This window comes from Eschrichtius robustus, chromosome 17 (genome assembly GCF_028021215.1).
Source record: "Eschrichtius robustus isolate mEscRob2 chromosome 17, mEscRob2.pri, whole genome shotgun sequence".
Lineage (NCBI taxonomy): Eukaryota > Metazoa > Chordata > Mammalia > Artiodactyla > Eschrichtiidae > Eschrichtius > Eschrichtius robustus.
In genome coordinates, this window is record NC_090840.1 from 13,980,708 (window position 1) to 13,994,291 (window position 13,584).

A 13,584-nucleotide genomic window follows, 5' to 3' on the forward strand; every position below is an offset into this window, starting at 1 on the left:
TTGGTTCCTTGGTTCCACACCGAACCAATGAAGTCAGAATCTCTGGGAAGTGGGGCACGAATACCAGTATATTTTAGAAGCTTTCCAGGTGATTCCAATATCCACCAAGAGTGAGAAAGCACAGAGCTATGTGGATTATAAACCACTGTGCAGTCATCTAGTTAATCTTTGCTTAGTTACATTAATCCATTTCACAAGTGTTTGACACTTCTAGATTCTGGGGCGCCGGGGCAATGAGAACTGGGCCTTTTTGCTTCTGCGTTGTTAGGTCATTAGGACTCGGGCTACACCGAGAAGGAGACGTGATTTGGGTGGGACAGTTTTTCTTAGCGGAGGCTGAAGATGCCCTGTAGAGCTGACAGCTGAGGGATGTCTTCTGGCCGTCACAGCAGCTGGGCGAAGAGCCCTTCGTTTCTGAAAGGGGATCTGAGTGGGTAGCTTTATAGTATCTGCCGTAGTCCGCATCGTGATCTATTCCTTTGTGTAGGCAGGGTGTCCTTCCTGACTGTGATGGGCCTCTGTTCCTGGGGGGATAATTTAGCAGCGTATTAGTGGGACAAGCTATAGTCCTTGCTGCTGCACATGGTCTTGGGGCTACAACAGATTCTCATTTTCCCTCTTATGCCATCCTTTGTATGGTAGCCTTGTTCTCAGCCTGAGCCTCTGCTGGTCTCGGTGGCATGACTAAGACCTTCAGCCCCAAGAGGCCTGATTCCCTGGTGTCACTATGCCCTTCTCAGGCCAGGATTGCTGAATGTGTCCATTTACCATCAAACGTGGGCGAGGGGGTACCAAGAGGGACCTGAGCGGATTACCTGGATGCCAGACATATTCCTGCTTGTCCTCGTTATGTAACAGTAGCCCTACTTCCTTATGATGATCAGGGTAGATTAACCTGCCAAGACAGTGATTTCTTTTCTTGTTGGATGGTGCCTTGGCACAAGGAGACTCAGGTGCCCGGGTGTCAGCCAGACTTTACAGTTCAGTGGGGCCCCTTCTTTGTCTCCTAGGGAAAGTGTTCCCCTTTGGGGATCAGGACCCTTACAACTATGGAGCCAGAATTTCAGGGATGGGAAGCACACATTCCCCAAGTGAGCCACTGGAATTGATAAGTTTCCCAACCCTGCCATAAAAATGACCACAAACTGGGTGGCTTAAGACAATAGAAATTTATTCTGTCATAGTTCTGGAGGCTAAAAGTCTGAAACCAAGATGTTCACAGGCCATGTCCCCTTGGCAGGCTCTAAGGAAGTATCTTTTCTTAACCCTTCTGGCGTCTGGTGGTTACCAGCATTCCTTGGCTTGTGGCAGCATAATTACAGTCTCTGCCTCTGTCTTCACGTGGCCTTCTTCCCTCTGTGTGTCTGTCTCTTTGTCTCTGTCCAAATCTCCTTTTTCTTAAAAGGACAACAGTCATTGGATTCTGGCGCACCCTAATCCAGTATGACCTCATTTTAATTTGATTTCATCTGTAAGACCCTATATCAAAATTAGGTCACATTTGCAGCCACCGGGGGTTAGGACTTTGTCATATCTTTTTCAGGGATACAGTTCAACCCTCCACAGATGCTAGCATGGCTATTTCTCCTTCTACCCTTGGTTGCTAGACCCATGTATTCTACCTCTTTGGGACATGGCATCAGATAAAGGTCTTTTTTTTAGTTATGTACTATGTCCTGGAATGTGGTATCCCTTCCTTGTAAAGTGTTGTTAAGTACCTATTCCCTGAGTCTCTGGTGGTGATTTTCCTTAAACTAAATGGGACATGCAATGCTGGTTCCTTCTCCACAAGCACATTCTTGGGGATATTTGGTTTCTTATGCAAAAAGCCCTAAGCCCTGTGCAAAAAGCTGGCACCCAAAACTTTTACTCCTAACTTTTACCTCTTTAAAAGGTGTCTTTCTATTCTCAGAGAATAATTAAAATCACCCAGAAACTTGAGCATTTTCTCTTTTTTAAACAAAAGGGAATATTTTGTTATAAACATTGTCAGTTTCTAAGTTACCTTCATTCATGCGTTTTTTTTTTTCCTGCAAAATTCTTCTTAAGAGCCTTTAAAAGATGAATCCTTTAGTTTTCCATTTGGGTTTTGCACAGTATTTATAATCAAAACATTAAATAGCTTTATAAAAGAGGAAGGAACAATTCCCAGAGTTGAGATTTCCTGAATGTTAAGAGTGGGTACCTGAGCCTGTGAACCCACCTCTGTTTACAAAGCAGCACAGCCTTTTGCAATGTTGGTCACGGCAACATGGACAAAACTTGCCTTCCTCACAAACGTTGCGACCAATTCTGAGGAATTCTGACCAATTGTGACCATTTCTGGAGATTTGTAACAGTGCGTATGTAGTGTCTTACTTAACCAATAAAGTACCATTGTTGCACTATCAGAAGAGGGTGTTAGTTGATTGACACTATTCTTCAAATTGTTCCTCAGAGACTTCTGATTAACCCCTTTCTTGAAAAAACCATGAAATGCATTTTGAGTGAGTGGAAGAGAGGCTCATTTTCAGTCTTAGAATAATTTAATCTTTAATTTCCGCTAACATTCATTATGTTTTCTTTTTTTATGGACTATACCTACATTTAATGGAATGTTTTGCTTCTAAATTCAAAAGTAGTAGAAGTAAAACAAGCAAACAAATTCGAGTTGTATTTTAAATACTGCTTTTAATTAAGTGCTTTTAAATAAATTAAATATTTATTCAATCAAATATGTCAATACTATTTTTAAGAAATATTATATGGATGAGAATTAAGAAAAGTAGACAAGAAAGTGCAAAAGAGGGGGCAAACTTTGAAGTTTGGACATTATTATATATTAAACCTTTTTTTTTTTGCTGAGAATAGAAATTTAGTTTGGTAAAATGTCATTCCACTCTCTTTATTAAAAAAATAGCTATAAATAACCAAACTATTCACCTAAAAAAGGGAATGTTGTTCTCCTTCCTCTGCTTTGCCATGCACAGTTTACTTTTTAGATATAAAACTCATCTTTTTTTTAGTTCATTTCCCTAAAACCTTCTACATGAGCCGTAAAATATTGCTGAGACTCTTCACAACACTGTTAAACTCTTTTCTCATTTTTAAAAAAAATTTACATAATTGTGAATCTTAACTGGTGTTAATTTGAAAATGTCATTAAGAAATATAAGGAAAACTTATTTTTCTATTGTAACAAGCTTTTAGAGCAGGACTGGACATTCTGGCCAAAGCTGAGCCATCAAGACTTTATAGAAACTAGATCCCAGGGGTTTTCTTGTTCCCTCCCACTCCCGACCTCCTGCCTCTAGTTCCACTGTTGCCCCTTCCTGGTGGTCACCTTCTGGTCTTTCTGACCTTAAATCACAAATTGAAGTGTCCTTGCCTGGACCTACTCTTAGTTCCCCCAACTTCCTGTTTGGCTAAGCACACTCAAGCATCATCTATATCTCCTGTGGAAACTGAAGTAGATCATGCCTGTGGGGCATTGGGCACCTTGCCTTGTACAGAAAATACATTCCATAAATGATAAGAATAGTCATGGGCTCTCTTAATACTATTATTTAATTTAATTATTTCTCAAGAACCGTAATTAGTAAGTGCTCTTATTTTCCATTTCACAAACGAGGAACCTGAGGATCTCAGATATTAATTAACATGCCCAAGGTCACACTAAGTTACTAAGCAGTGAAAGTTATGGTTTTACTCCAGTGCAAGGACTTTCATTATTAGCTTTACAACTTGGAAGAGGAATTCACATTGAAGTATGACTACTGATAGACTGACTCCTCCTGGAATATTGGCCTTTCGCAAGTAACACTTTGTTAACTGAAGGGAATGTGGCATGTATTTAAGGATTGTTTTATCAGAAAGACTTCCTGTATTTCTTGTGTGTATTCAGGCCCAGAAGCTTGCTGAACCAGTTGTGAATATTCTAACGAAAGCAGACGTCATAAGGAATAAACAAATAAATAATCCTTGAAAGAAGCCCACAAATTCGATTTTCTGTACTGAAGCAAATGTAGGAAGCTTTCTCTCTAATTTTCCACAAGTGCTTTGCTCAGTTATAAGCCAATAATGCCATTAAAAAAAAATTAAATTTAGCAATACTCTAAAACTTTTGTCATTTCTTCAATGCTCTAGAAATCTGAATAGTTTAGAAAACACAACACACCTAAAATTAATTAGCAGTGACTTTCCTATTTTTGCCACCAAAATGGTGATGTTTTTATCAATTTGAGGAAACATTATTAGTTTAGAGACTATTGCATTTAGCAATTTTGAAAGATTATACTTTTATCCATTTTGAAATAGTCTGCTGAAAATTGAGGCTCATTAATAGTAATAATTTCAAGGGGAAATAATTTACGTTTCCAAATTGGATCCATCACCGTTCCTGCCATTTCTGGCAGCCTCTCGAAAGGAAATCTTGTATTTCTAGGCACTTTCCTGTAATTCATTTCCTCTCCAAAAGGTTAAAAGTACCACTGCATAAAGTTTAAAGGAAAAAGAAATAACCAAAAATGTTAGTTATGAAAGAAATATATATTACTCAAAAGACATTTAAAATTAATGGGAAGTTATATATGTGTTTATGCTTATTTATTTTTAACTGAAGTAACTGACCATTGGAGTTGAAGTAGTATTCTAAGATTTCTCTTTATCTATACATCTTTTTTTTTGTTTGTCATTGTTGTTTTTATTTATTTTTTAACATCTTTATTGGAGTATAATTGCTTTACATTGTCGTGTTAGTTGCTGCTGTATAACAAAGTGAATCAGCTATACATATACATATATCCCCATATCTCCTCCCTCTTGCATCTCCCTCCCACCCTCCCTATCCCACCCCTCTAGGTGGTCACAAAGCACTGAGCTGATCTCCCTGTGCTATGCGGCTGCTTCCCACTAGCTATCTGTTTTACATTTGGTAGTGTATATATGTCCATGCCACTCTCTCACTTCGTCCCAGCTTACCCTTCCCCCTCCCCGTGTCCTAGAGTCCAGTATATATGCGCCACATCTTCTTTATCCATTCGTCTGTCGATGGACACTTAGGTTGCTTCCATGTCCTCGCTATTGTAAATAGTGCTGCAGTGAACATTGTGGTACATGACTCTTTTGGGATTACGGTTTTTTCAGGGTACGTGCCCAGTAGTCGGATTGCTGGATCATATGGTAGTTCTCTTTTTAGTTTTTTAAGGAACATCCATACTGTTCTCCATAGTAGCTGTATCAATTTACATTCCCACCAAGAGTGCAAGAGGGTTCCCTTTCCTCCACACCCTCTCCAGCATTTATCGTTTGTAGATTTTTTGATGATGGCCATTCTGACTGGTGTGAGGTGATACCTCACTGTAGTTTTGATTTGCATTTCTCTAATGATTAGTGATGTTGAGCATCCTTCATGTGTTTGTTGGCAATCTGTATATCTTCTTTGGAGAAATGTCTATTTAGGTCTTCTGCCTATTTTTGGATTGGGTTGTTTGTTTTTTTGACATTGAGCTGCATGAGCTGCTTCTTTATTTTGGAGATTAATCCCTTGTCAGTTGCTTCATTTGCAAATATTTTCTCCCATTATGAGGGTTGTCTTTTTGTCTTATTTATGGTTTCCTTTGCTGTGCAAAAGCTTTTAAGTTTCATTAGGTAGCATTTGTTTATTTTTGTTTTTATTTCCATTTCGCTAGGAGGTGGGACAAAAAGGATCTTGCTATGACTTATGACATAGAGTGTTCAGCCTATGTTTTCCTCTGAGAGTTTTATACTGTCTGGCCTTACATTTAGGTCTTTAATCCATTTTGAGTACATTTTTGTGTTAGGGAATGTTCTAATTTCATTCCTTTACATGTAGCTGTCCAGTTTTCCCAGCACCACTTATTGAAGAGGCTGTCTTTTCTCCATTGTATATACTTGCCTCTTTTATCAAAGGTAAGGTGACCATATGTGCGTGGGTTTAGCTCTGGGCTTTATATCCTGTTCCATTGATCTATATTTCATTTTTGTGCCAGTACCATACTGTCTTGATTACTGTAGCTTTGTAGTATAGTCTGAAGTCAGGGAGCCTGATTCCTCTGGCTCCGATTTTCTTTCTCAAGATTGCTTTGGCTGTTTTGGGTCTTTTCTGTTTCCATACAAATTATGAAATTTTTTGTTCTAGTTCTCTGAAAACTGCCTTTGGTAATTTGATAGGGATTGTATTGAATCTGTAAATTGCTTTGGGTAGTATAGTCATTTTTCACAATGCAGATTCTTCCAATCCAAGTACATGGTATATCTCTCCATCTGTTTGTATCATCTTTAATTTCTTTCATCAGTATCTTATAGTTTTCTGCAGCCAGGTCTTCTGTCTCCTTTAGTAGGTTTATTCCTAGGTATTTTATTCTTTTTGTTGCAATGGTAAATGGGAGTGTTTCCTTAATTTCTCTTTCAGATTTTTCATCATTAGTGTATAGGAATGCTAGAGATTTCTATGCATTAATTTTGTATCCTGCTAGTTTACCACATTCATTGATTACCTCTAGTGGTTTTATGGTAGCATCTTTAGGATTCTCTATGTATAGTATCATGCCATCTGCAAACAGTGACAGTTTTACTTCTTCTTTTCCGATTTGGATTCCTTTTATTTCTTTTTCATCTCTGATTGCTGGGGCTAAAGCTTCCAAAACGATGTGGAATAATAGTGGTGAGAGTGCGCAGCCTTGCCTTGTTCCTGATCTTAGTGGAAATGGTTTCAGTTTTTCACCATTGAGAACGATGTCGGCTGTGGTTTTGTCATATATGGCCTTTATTATGTTGAGGTAAGTTCCCTCTATGCCTACTTTCTGGAGGGTTTTTATCATAAATGGGTGTTCAATTTTGTTAAAATCTTTTTCTGCATCTATTGAGATGATCATATGGTTTTTCTCCTTCAATTTGTTAATGTGTTGTATCACATTGATTGATTTGCATATACTGAAGAATCCTTACTTTCCTGGGATAAACCCCACTTGATCATGGTGTATGATCCTTTTACTGTGCTGTTGGGTTCTGTTTGCTAGTATTTTGTTGCAGATTTTTGCATCTGTGTTCATCAGTGATATTGGCCTTTCATTTTCTTTTTTTGTGACATCTTTGTCTGCTTTTGGTATCAGGGTGATGGTGGCCTTGTAGAATGAGTTTGGGAGTGTTCCTCCCTCTGCTATATTTTGGAAGAGTTTGAGAAGCTTGGGTGTTAGCTCTTCTCTACATGTGTGGTAGAATTCGCCTGTGAAGCCATCTGGTCCTGGGCTTTTGTTTTTTGGAAGATTTTTAATCACAGTTTCAATTTCAGTGCTTGTGATTGGTCTGTTCATATTTTCTATTTCTCCTTGCTTCAGTCTCGGAAGGTTGTGCTTTTCTAAGAATTTGTCTATTTCTTCCAGGTTGTCCATTTTATTGGCACAGAGTTGCTTGTAGTAATCTCTCATGATCCTTTGTATTTCTGCAGTGTCAGTTGTTACTTCTCCTTTTTCATTTCTAATTCTATTGATTTGAGTCTTCCCCCTTTTTTTCTTGATGACTCTGGCTAATAGTTTATCAATTTTGTTTATCTTCTCAAAGAACCAGCTTTTAGTTTTATTGATCTTTGCTATTGTTTCCTTCAATTCTTTTTCATTTATTTCTGATCTGATATTTATGATTTCTTTCCTTCTGCTAACTTTGGGGTTTTTTGTTCTTCTTTCTCTAATTGCTTTAGGTGTAAGGTTAGGTTATTTATTTGAGATGTTTCTTGTTTCTTGAGGTAGGATTGTATTGCTATAAACTTCCCTCTTAGAACTGCTTTTGCTGCATCCCGTAGGGTTTGAGCCATCATGTTTTCATTGTCATTTGTCTCTAGGTATTTTTTGATTTCCTCTTTGATTTCTTTAGTGATCTCTTGGTTATTTAGTAGTGTATTGTTTAGCCTCCATGGGTTTGTATTTCATACAGTTTTTTTCCTGTAATTGATATCTAGTCTCATAGCATTGTGGTCGGAAAAGATACTTGATATGATTTCAATTTTGTTAAATTTACCAAGGCTTGCTTTGTGACCCAAGATATGAACTATCCTGGAGAATGTTCCATGAGCACTTGAGAAGAAAGTGTATTCTGTTGTTTTTGGATGGAACATCCTATAAATATCAATTAAGTCCATCTTGTTTAATGTATCATTTAGAGCTTGTGTTTCCTTATTTATTTTCATTTTGGATTATCTGTCCATTGGTGAAAGTGGGGTGTTAAAGTCCCCACTATGATTGTGTTACTTTGATTTCCCCTTTTATGGCTGTTAGCATATGCCTTAAGTATTGGGGTGCTCCTATCTTGGGTGCATAAATATTTACAATTGTTACATCTTCTTCTTGCATTGATCCCTTGATCATTATGTAGTATCCTTCTTTGTCTCTTGTAATAGTCTTTATTTTAAAGTCTATTTTGTCTGATATGGGAATTGCTACTCCAGCTTTCTTCTGATTTCCATTTGCATGGAATATCTTTTTCCATCCCCTCACTGTCAGTCTGTATGTGTCCCTAGGTCTGAAGTGGGTCTCTTGTAGACAGCATATATACGGGTCTTGTTTTTGTATCCATTCAACCAGTCTATGTCTTTTGGTTGGAGCATTTAATCCATTTACATTTAAGGTAATTATCGATATGTATGTTCCTATTACCATTTTCTTAATTGTTTTGGGTTTGTTATTGCAGGTCTTTTCCTTCTCTTGTGTTTCCTGCCTAGAGAAGTTCCTTTAGCATTTGTTGTAAAGCTGGTTTGGTGGTGCTGAATTCTCTTAGCTTTTGCTTGTCTGTAAAGATTTTAATTTCTCTGTCAAATCTGAATGAGATCCTTGCTGGGTAGAGTAATCTTGGTTGTAGGTTTTTCCCTTTCATGACTTTAAATATGTCCTGCCACTCCCTTCTGGCTTGCAGAGTTTCTGCTGAAAGATCAGCTGTTAACCTTATAGCAATTCCTTTGTATGTTATTTGTTGTTTTCCCCTTGCTGCTTTTAATGTTTTTTCTTTATATTTAATTTTTGATTGTTTGATTAATATGTGTCTTGGCGTGTTTCTCCTTGGATTTATCCTGTATGGGACTCTCTGTGCTTCCTGGACTTGATTGAGTATTACTTTTCCCATATTAGGGAAGTTTTCAACTATAATCTCTTCAAATATTTTCTCAGTCCCTTTCTTTTTCTCTTCTTCTTCTGGGACTCCTATAATTCAAATGTTGGTGCATTTAATGTTGTCCCAGAGGTCTCTGAGACTGTCCTCAATTCTTTTCATTCTTTTTTCTTTATTCTGCTCTGCGGTAATTATTTCCACTATTTTATCTTCCAGGTCACTTATCCGTTTTTCTGCCTCAGTTATTCTGTTATTGATACCTTCTAGAGAATTTTTAATTTCATTTATTGTGTTGTTTATCATTGTTTGTTTGCTCTTTAGTTCTTCTAGGTCCTTGTTGAACGTTTCTTGTATTTTCTGCATTCTATTTCCTAGATTTCGGATCATTTTCCTATCATTACTCTTAATTCTTTTTCAGCTAGACTGCCTATTTCCTCTTCATTTGTTTGATCTGTTGGGTTTTTACCTTGCTCCTTATCTGCTGCGTACTTCTCTGTCTTCTCATTTTGCTAAGTTACTGTGTTTGGGGTCTCCTTTTCGCAGACAGCAGGTTCATACTTCCCATTTTTTTTTGGTGTCTGCCCCCTGTGGGTAAGGTTGGTTCAGTGGGTTGTGTAGCCTTCCTGGTAGAGGGGGCTGGTGCCTGTGTTCTGGTGGATGAGGCTGGATCTTGTCTTTCTGGTGGGTAGGACCGCGTCCGGTGGTGTGTTTTGGGGTGTCTGTGACCTTATTATGATTGTAGGCAGCCTCTCTTCTAATGGGTGAGGTTGTGTTCCTGTCTTGCTAGTTGTTTTGCATGGGATGTCCAGCACTTGAGCTTGCTGGTCATTGAGTGGAGCTGGGCCTTAGTGTTGAGACAGAGGTCTCTGGGAGAGCTCTCGCCAATTAATGTTACATGGGGCCAGGAGGTCTCCGGTGGACCAATGTCCTGAACTCGGCTCTCCCACCTCAAAGGCTCAGGCCTGACACCTGGGCAGAGCACCAAGACCCTGTCAGCCACACAGCTCAGAAAAAAAGGGAGAAAAAAAAGAAAGAAAGGAAAAAATAAAATAAAGTTATTAAAATAAAAAATTTTTTAAAAATTATTAAAATAAAAAGTAATAAAAAATAGAAAATAAAAATAAAAAATAAAAAAGGAGAGCAACCAAACCAATAAACAAATCAACCAATGATAACAAGCGCTAAAAACTAAACTAAGATAAACATATAAATCAGAAAGTAGTCAGTCACGTACAGCAAACTCCCAGTCTACAGTTGCTCCCAAAGTCCACCACCTCAATTTTTGGATAATTCATTGTGTATTCAGGTATTCCACAGATGTAGGGTACCTCAGGTTGACTGTGGGGATTTAATCCGCTGCTCCTGCGCTTGCGCAGAGAAATTTTCCTTTCTCTTCTTTGTTCGCACAGCTCCCGGGGTTCAGCTTTGGATTTGGCCCCGCCTCTGCGTGTAGGTCACCTGAGGGCGTCTGTTCTTCGCTCAGACACGACAGGGTTAAAGGAGCAGCTGTTTAGAGGGCTCTGGTTCTCTCAGGCTGGGGGGACGGAGGGGTACGGAATGCGGGGCGAGCCTGTGGTGGCAGAGGCCAGCTTGACGTTGCACCAGCCTGAGGCGCCCCCTGCGTTCTCCCAGGGAAGTTGTCCTTGGATCACAGGACCCTGGCGGTGGCGGGCTGCACAGGCTCCTGGGAGGGGAGGTGTGGATATTGACCTGTGCTTGCAAATAGGCTTCCTGGTGGCTGCAGCAGCAGCCTTAGCATCTCATGCCCGTCTCTGGGGTCCGCGCTGATAGCCGCGGCTCACGCCCATCTCTGGAGCTCTTTTAGGCGGTGCTCTGAATCTCCTCTCCTTGCGCACCCCAAAACAATGGTCTCTTGCCTCTTAGGCGGTTCCAGACTTTTTCCTGGACTCCCTCCCGGCTAGCTGTGGTGCACTAGCCCCCTTCAGGCTGTGTTCACGCAGCCAACCCCAGTCCTCTCCCTGTGATCCGACCTCCGAAGCCCGAGTCTCAGCTCCCAGCCCCCGCCTGCCTCGGCAGGTGAACAGACAAGCCTCTCGGGCTGGTGAGTGCTGGTCAGCAGTGCTCCTCTGTGCGGGAATCTCTCCGCTTTGCCCTCTTCACCGCTGTTGCTGCGCCCTCCTCCGTGGCTCCGAAGCTTCCCCCCCTCCGCCACCCGCAGTCTCCACCCGCGAAGGGGCTTCCTAGTGTGTTGAAGCTTTTCCTCCTTCACAGCTCCCTCCCAGAGGTGCAGGTCCCATCCCTATTCTTTTGTCTCTGTTTTTTCTTTTTTCTTTTGCCCTACCCATTTGCGTGCGGAGTTTCTTGCCTTTTGGGAAGTCTGAGGTCTTCTGCCAGCGTTCAGTAGGTGTTCTGTAGGAGTTGTTCCACGTATAGACGTATTTCTGGTGTATTTGTGGGGAGGAAGACGATCTCCACGTCTTACTACTCCGCCATCTTGAAGGTCCTCCTCCTTTATCTATACTTCTTATTTCATAATCTAATTGCAGCTGCAAGAGAATGTGAATATGCATGGAGAGTGACAAATTCAATTTTTTTACTCTTATGTATGTTAATACACATTTCTGCCTCTCATTCATGTCCATATATATGTATATATATGTTGTGTTTATATATGTGTATATATACATTTGTGTGTTTATATATGTGTAAATAATATATATTAAGTTTGAGTTTAGCTTCGCAAAGAACATATACAAAATTTTTAAAAGAATAGAAGACAGTGTAAGTTAGAAATTACCTTTGCCTACTTAACAGAGATAATTACCAAATGTTTGATATTTATTTTGAGCAGAAAAATGATTTTTATTTATTTTTGGACTGGTTAAAGCTTGTTTCTTGCATATGTGGTCATATTTGGTGCTGTTTAATACATTTACTAATAATAAGATTACACTAACTGTGGAGAAATTGTGTTATAAAATCACATGAAAAGTACATTTACTTGTTTTCACAGCACTGGAGAGCATGGAAGGATATTATTATAGAGACAATGTTTTGGTGGAAGAATTTCAAGCCCAAATAAATGCAGCCTCCCTGGAAAAGGTCAAACAGTACAACCAGAAGCTCAGGTATGTCATTGTTCAATTAACAGAAGAACTTCCAGTTTTAACAAGAGCAGATGAATAAAGCTTTTGATGTTATTCATTGTATTAGATGATTGATGATGATATTTCTTTTGATATAAAGTCCTCTTATTTAGGGTTTAATGTTTCAGATATTCTAAGGGGTACACTTTTTGCAAATAAAGTAGAAAAAAATTTTAAAACTTTTCATGCTGTTGTCTTAATTTCTGAAGAAGATCAAGAGATTAATTATTTAGTAGACCGTTTCCAGGAAAAAAAAGCATTGCTTTATAGTGGTGTCTCCTAGGAGGTTCAGTGGATTAAAGGTAAAATAGGTTCCTTTATGTACCATTAAACAGCTGGCACCCTGACACCAAGAGATGAATATGTTTAACATGGAAGATATGATAAAAAAGGTACTACTTGATATTGGAAAAAGTATCTACTTTCAGATAATATTACGTTTTATTGTTTTTTCCTCTAAAAATAATCTTGCTGGTATTATGATCAATGGCAGGGAAAAATTAATCACAGTAAGTGAAAGGGAAATATAATTTAGAAGCTTCAATTTTCAACCAATTATTAGCATATATAGCTCCCTTTTATAAGTTACTGTGTTAACAGGTCACCTTTTAAAATTACTAACCGATTATGGCTTTTATTTTTAAAAGAAAAATACGTTTGTTCTACTGTAGGCCTTAGTAACTCAAAAATACTATTGTGATTTTTTTTTTTTTTTTGGTTTTGTCTACGATATGGCTAAACCGTGAAGATAAGTTAACTCCTAAAATTCCTGGTGCGTGGAGGCGTTGGTTCTTGTGATTACCACTGGATCGGCTTTGTTTCACTTTGAATGCATTATCCCCTTACCCTCACCTCACACAAACCTGTCCCTTTTCCTAGGTTCTTTATTTCATACCATCATTTTATCATCTTCTCAAGTTCTCAGCCTCAAACCCCCAATATCTGTTTGATTTCTCATTTTCTTTTGCTCCTAAAATGTAGTTGGAGATCCTGATTCTGACTAAAATGTCTCTTAGACTACCCTAATTGTATTACCTTGTCTAGATCACTATTTCTTAAAGACATATAATGGACTGACCCCTTTCACAGGAAAAAAAAAAAAAAAGTGAAAATTGAATTCTTCAATACCGTGTCTCCTAAGAAATACTGACTTAAGATAAGTCGCATCTTGTGAACATCTCTCATTTGAGTACCATTAGCACAAAAGAAAAGTTTTGCCTTCATAACTGATAAAATATATTCTTAGGTTATCTTTCAAATAAGGATACAGAATGAAAGCATTTATATAGAACATGTGGGCCCTGAGAATACATCCCGAGTTCAGTTTGAGAAAATGGGTCTGGACCACTGCCATAGCATCCCAAATAATCTCCCGTCTCTA

The 13,584-nt window shown here is 38.8% G+C and overlaps 1 protein-coding gene across 1 annotated transcript in view; it reads left to right on the forward strand.

Annotated features, from left to right (window-relative positions):
* The window catches only part of PREX2 (phosphatidylinositol-3,4,5-trisphosphate dependent Rac exchange factor 2), a 291,158-nt gene that overhangs the window by 207,297 nt on the left and 70,277 nt on the right, over window positions 1–13,584 (forward strand). The window contains exon 35 of the mRNA XM_068525808.1: window positions 12,071–12,185. Coding sequence (XP_068381909.1) covers window positions 12,071–12,185 — 115 coding nt within the window. The remainder of the gene's footprint in view (window positions 1–12,070; window positions 12,186–13,584) is intronic.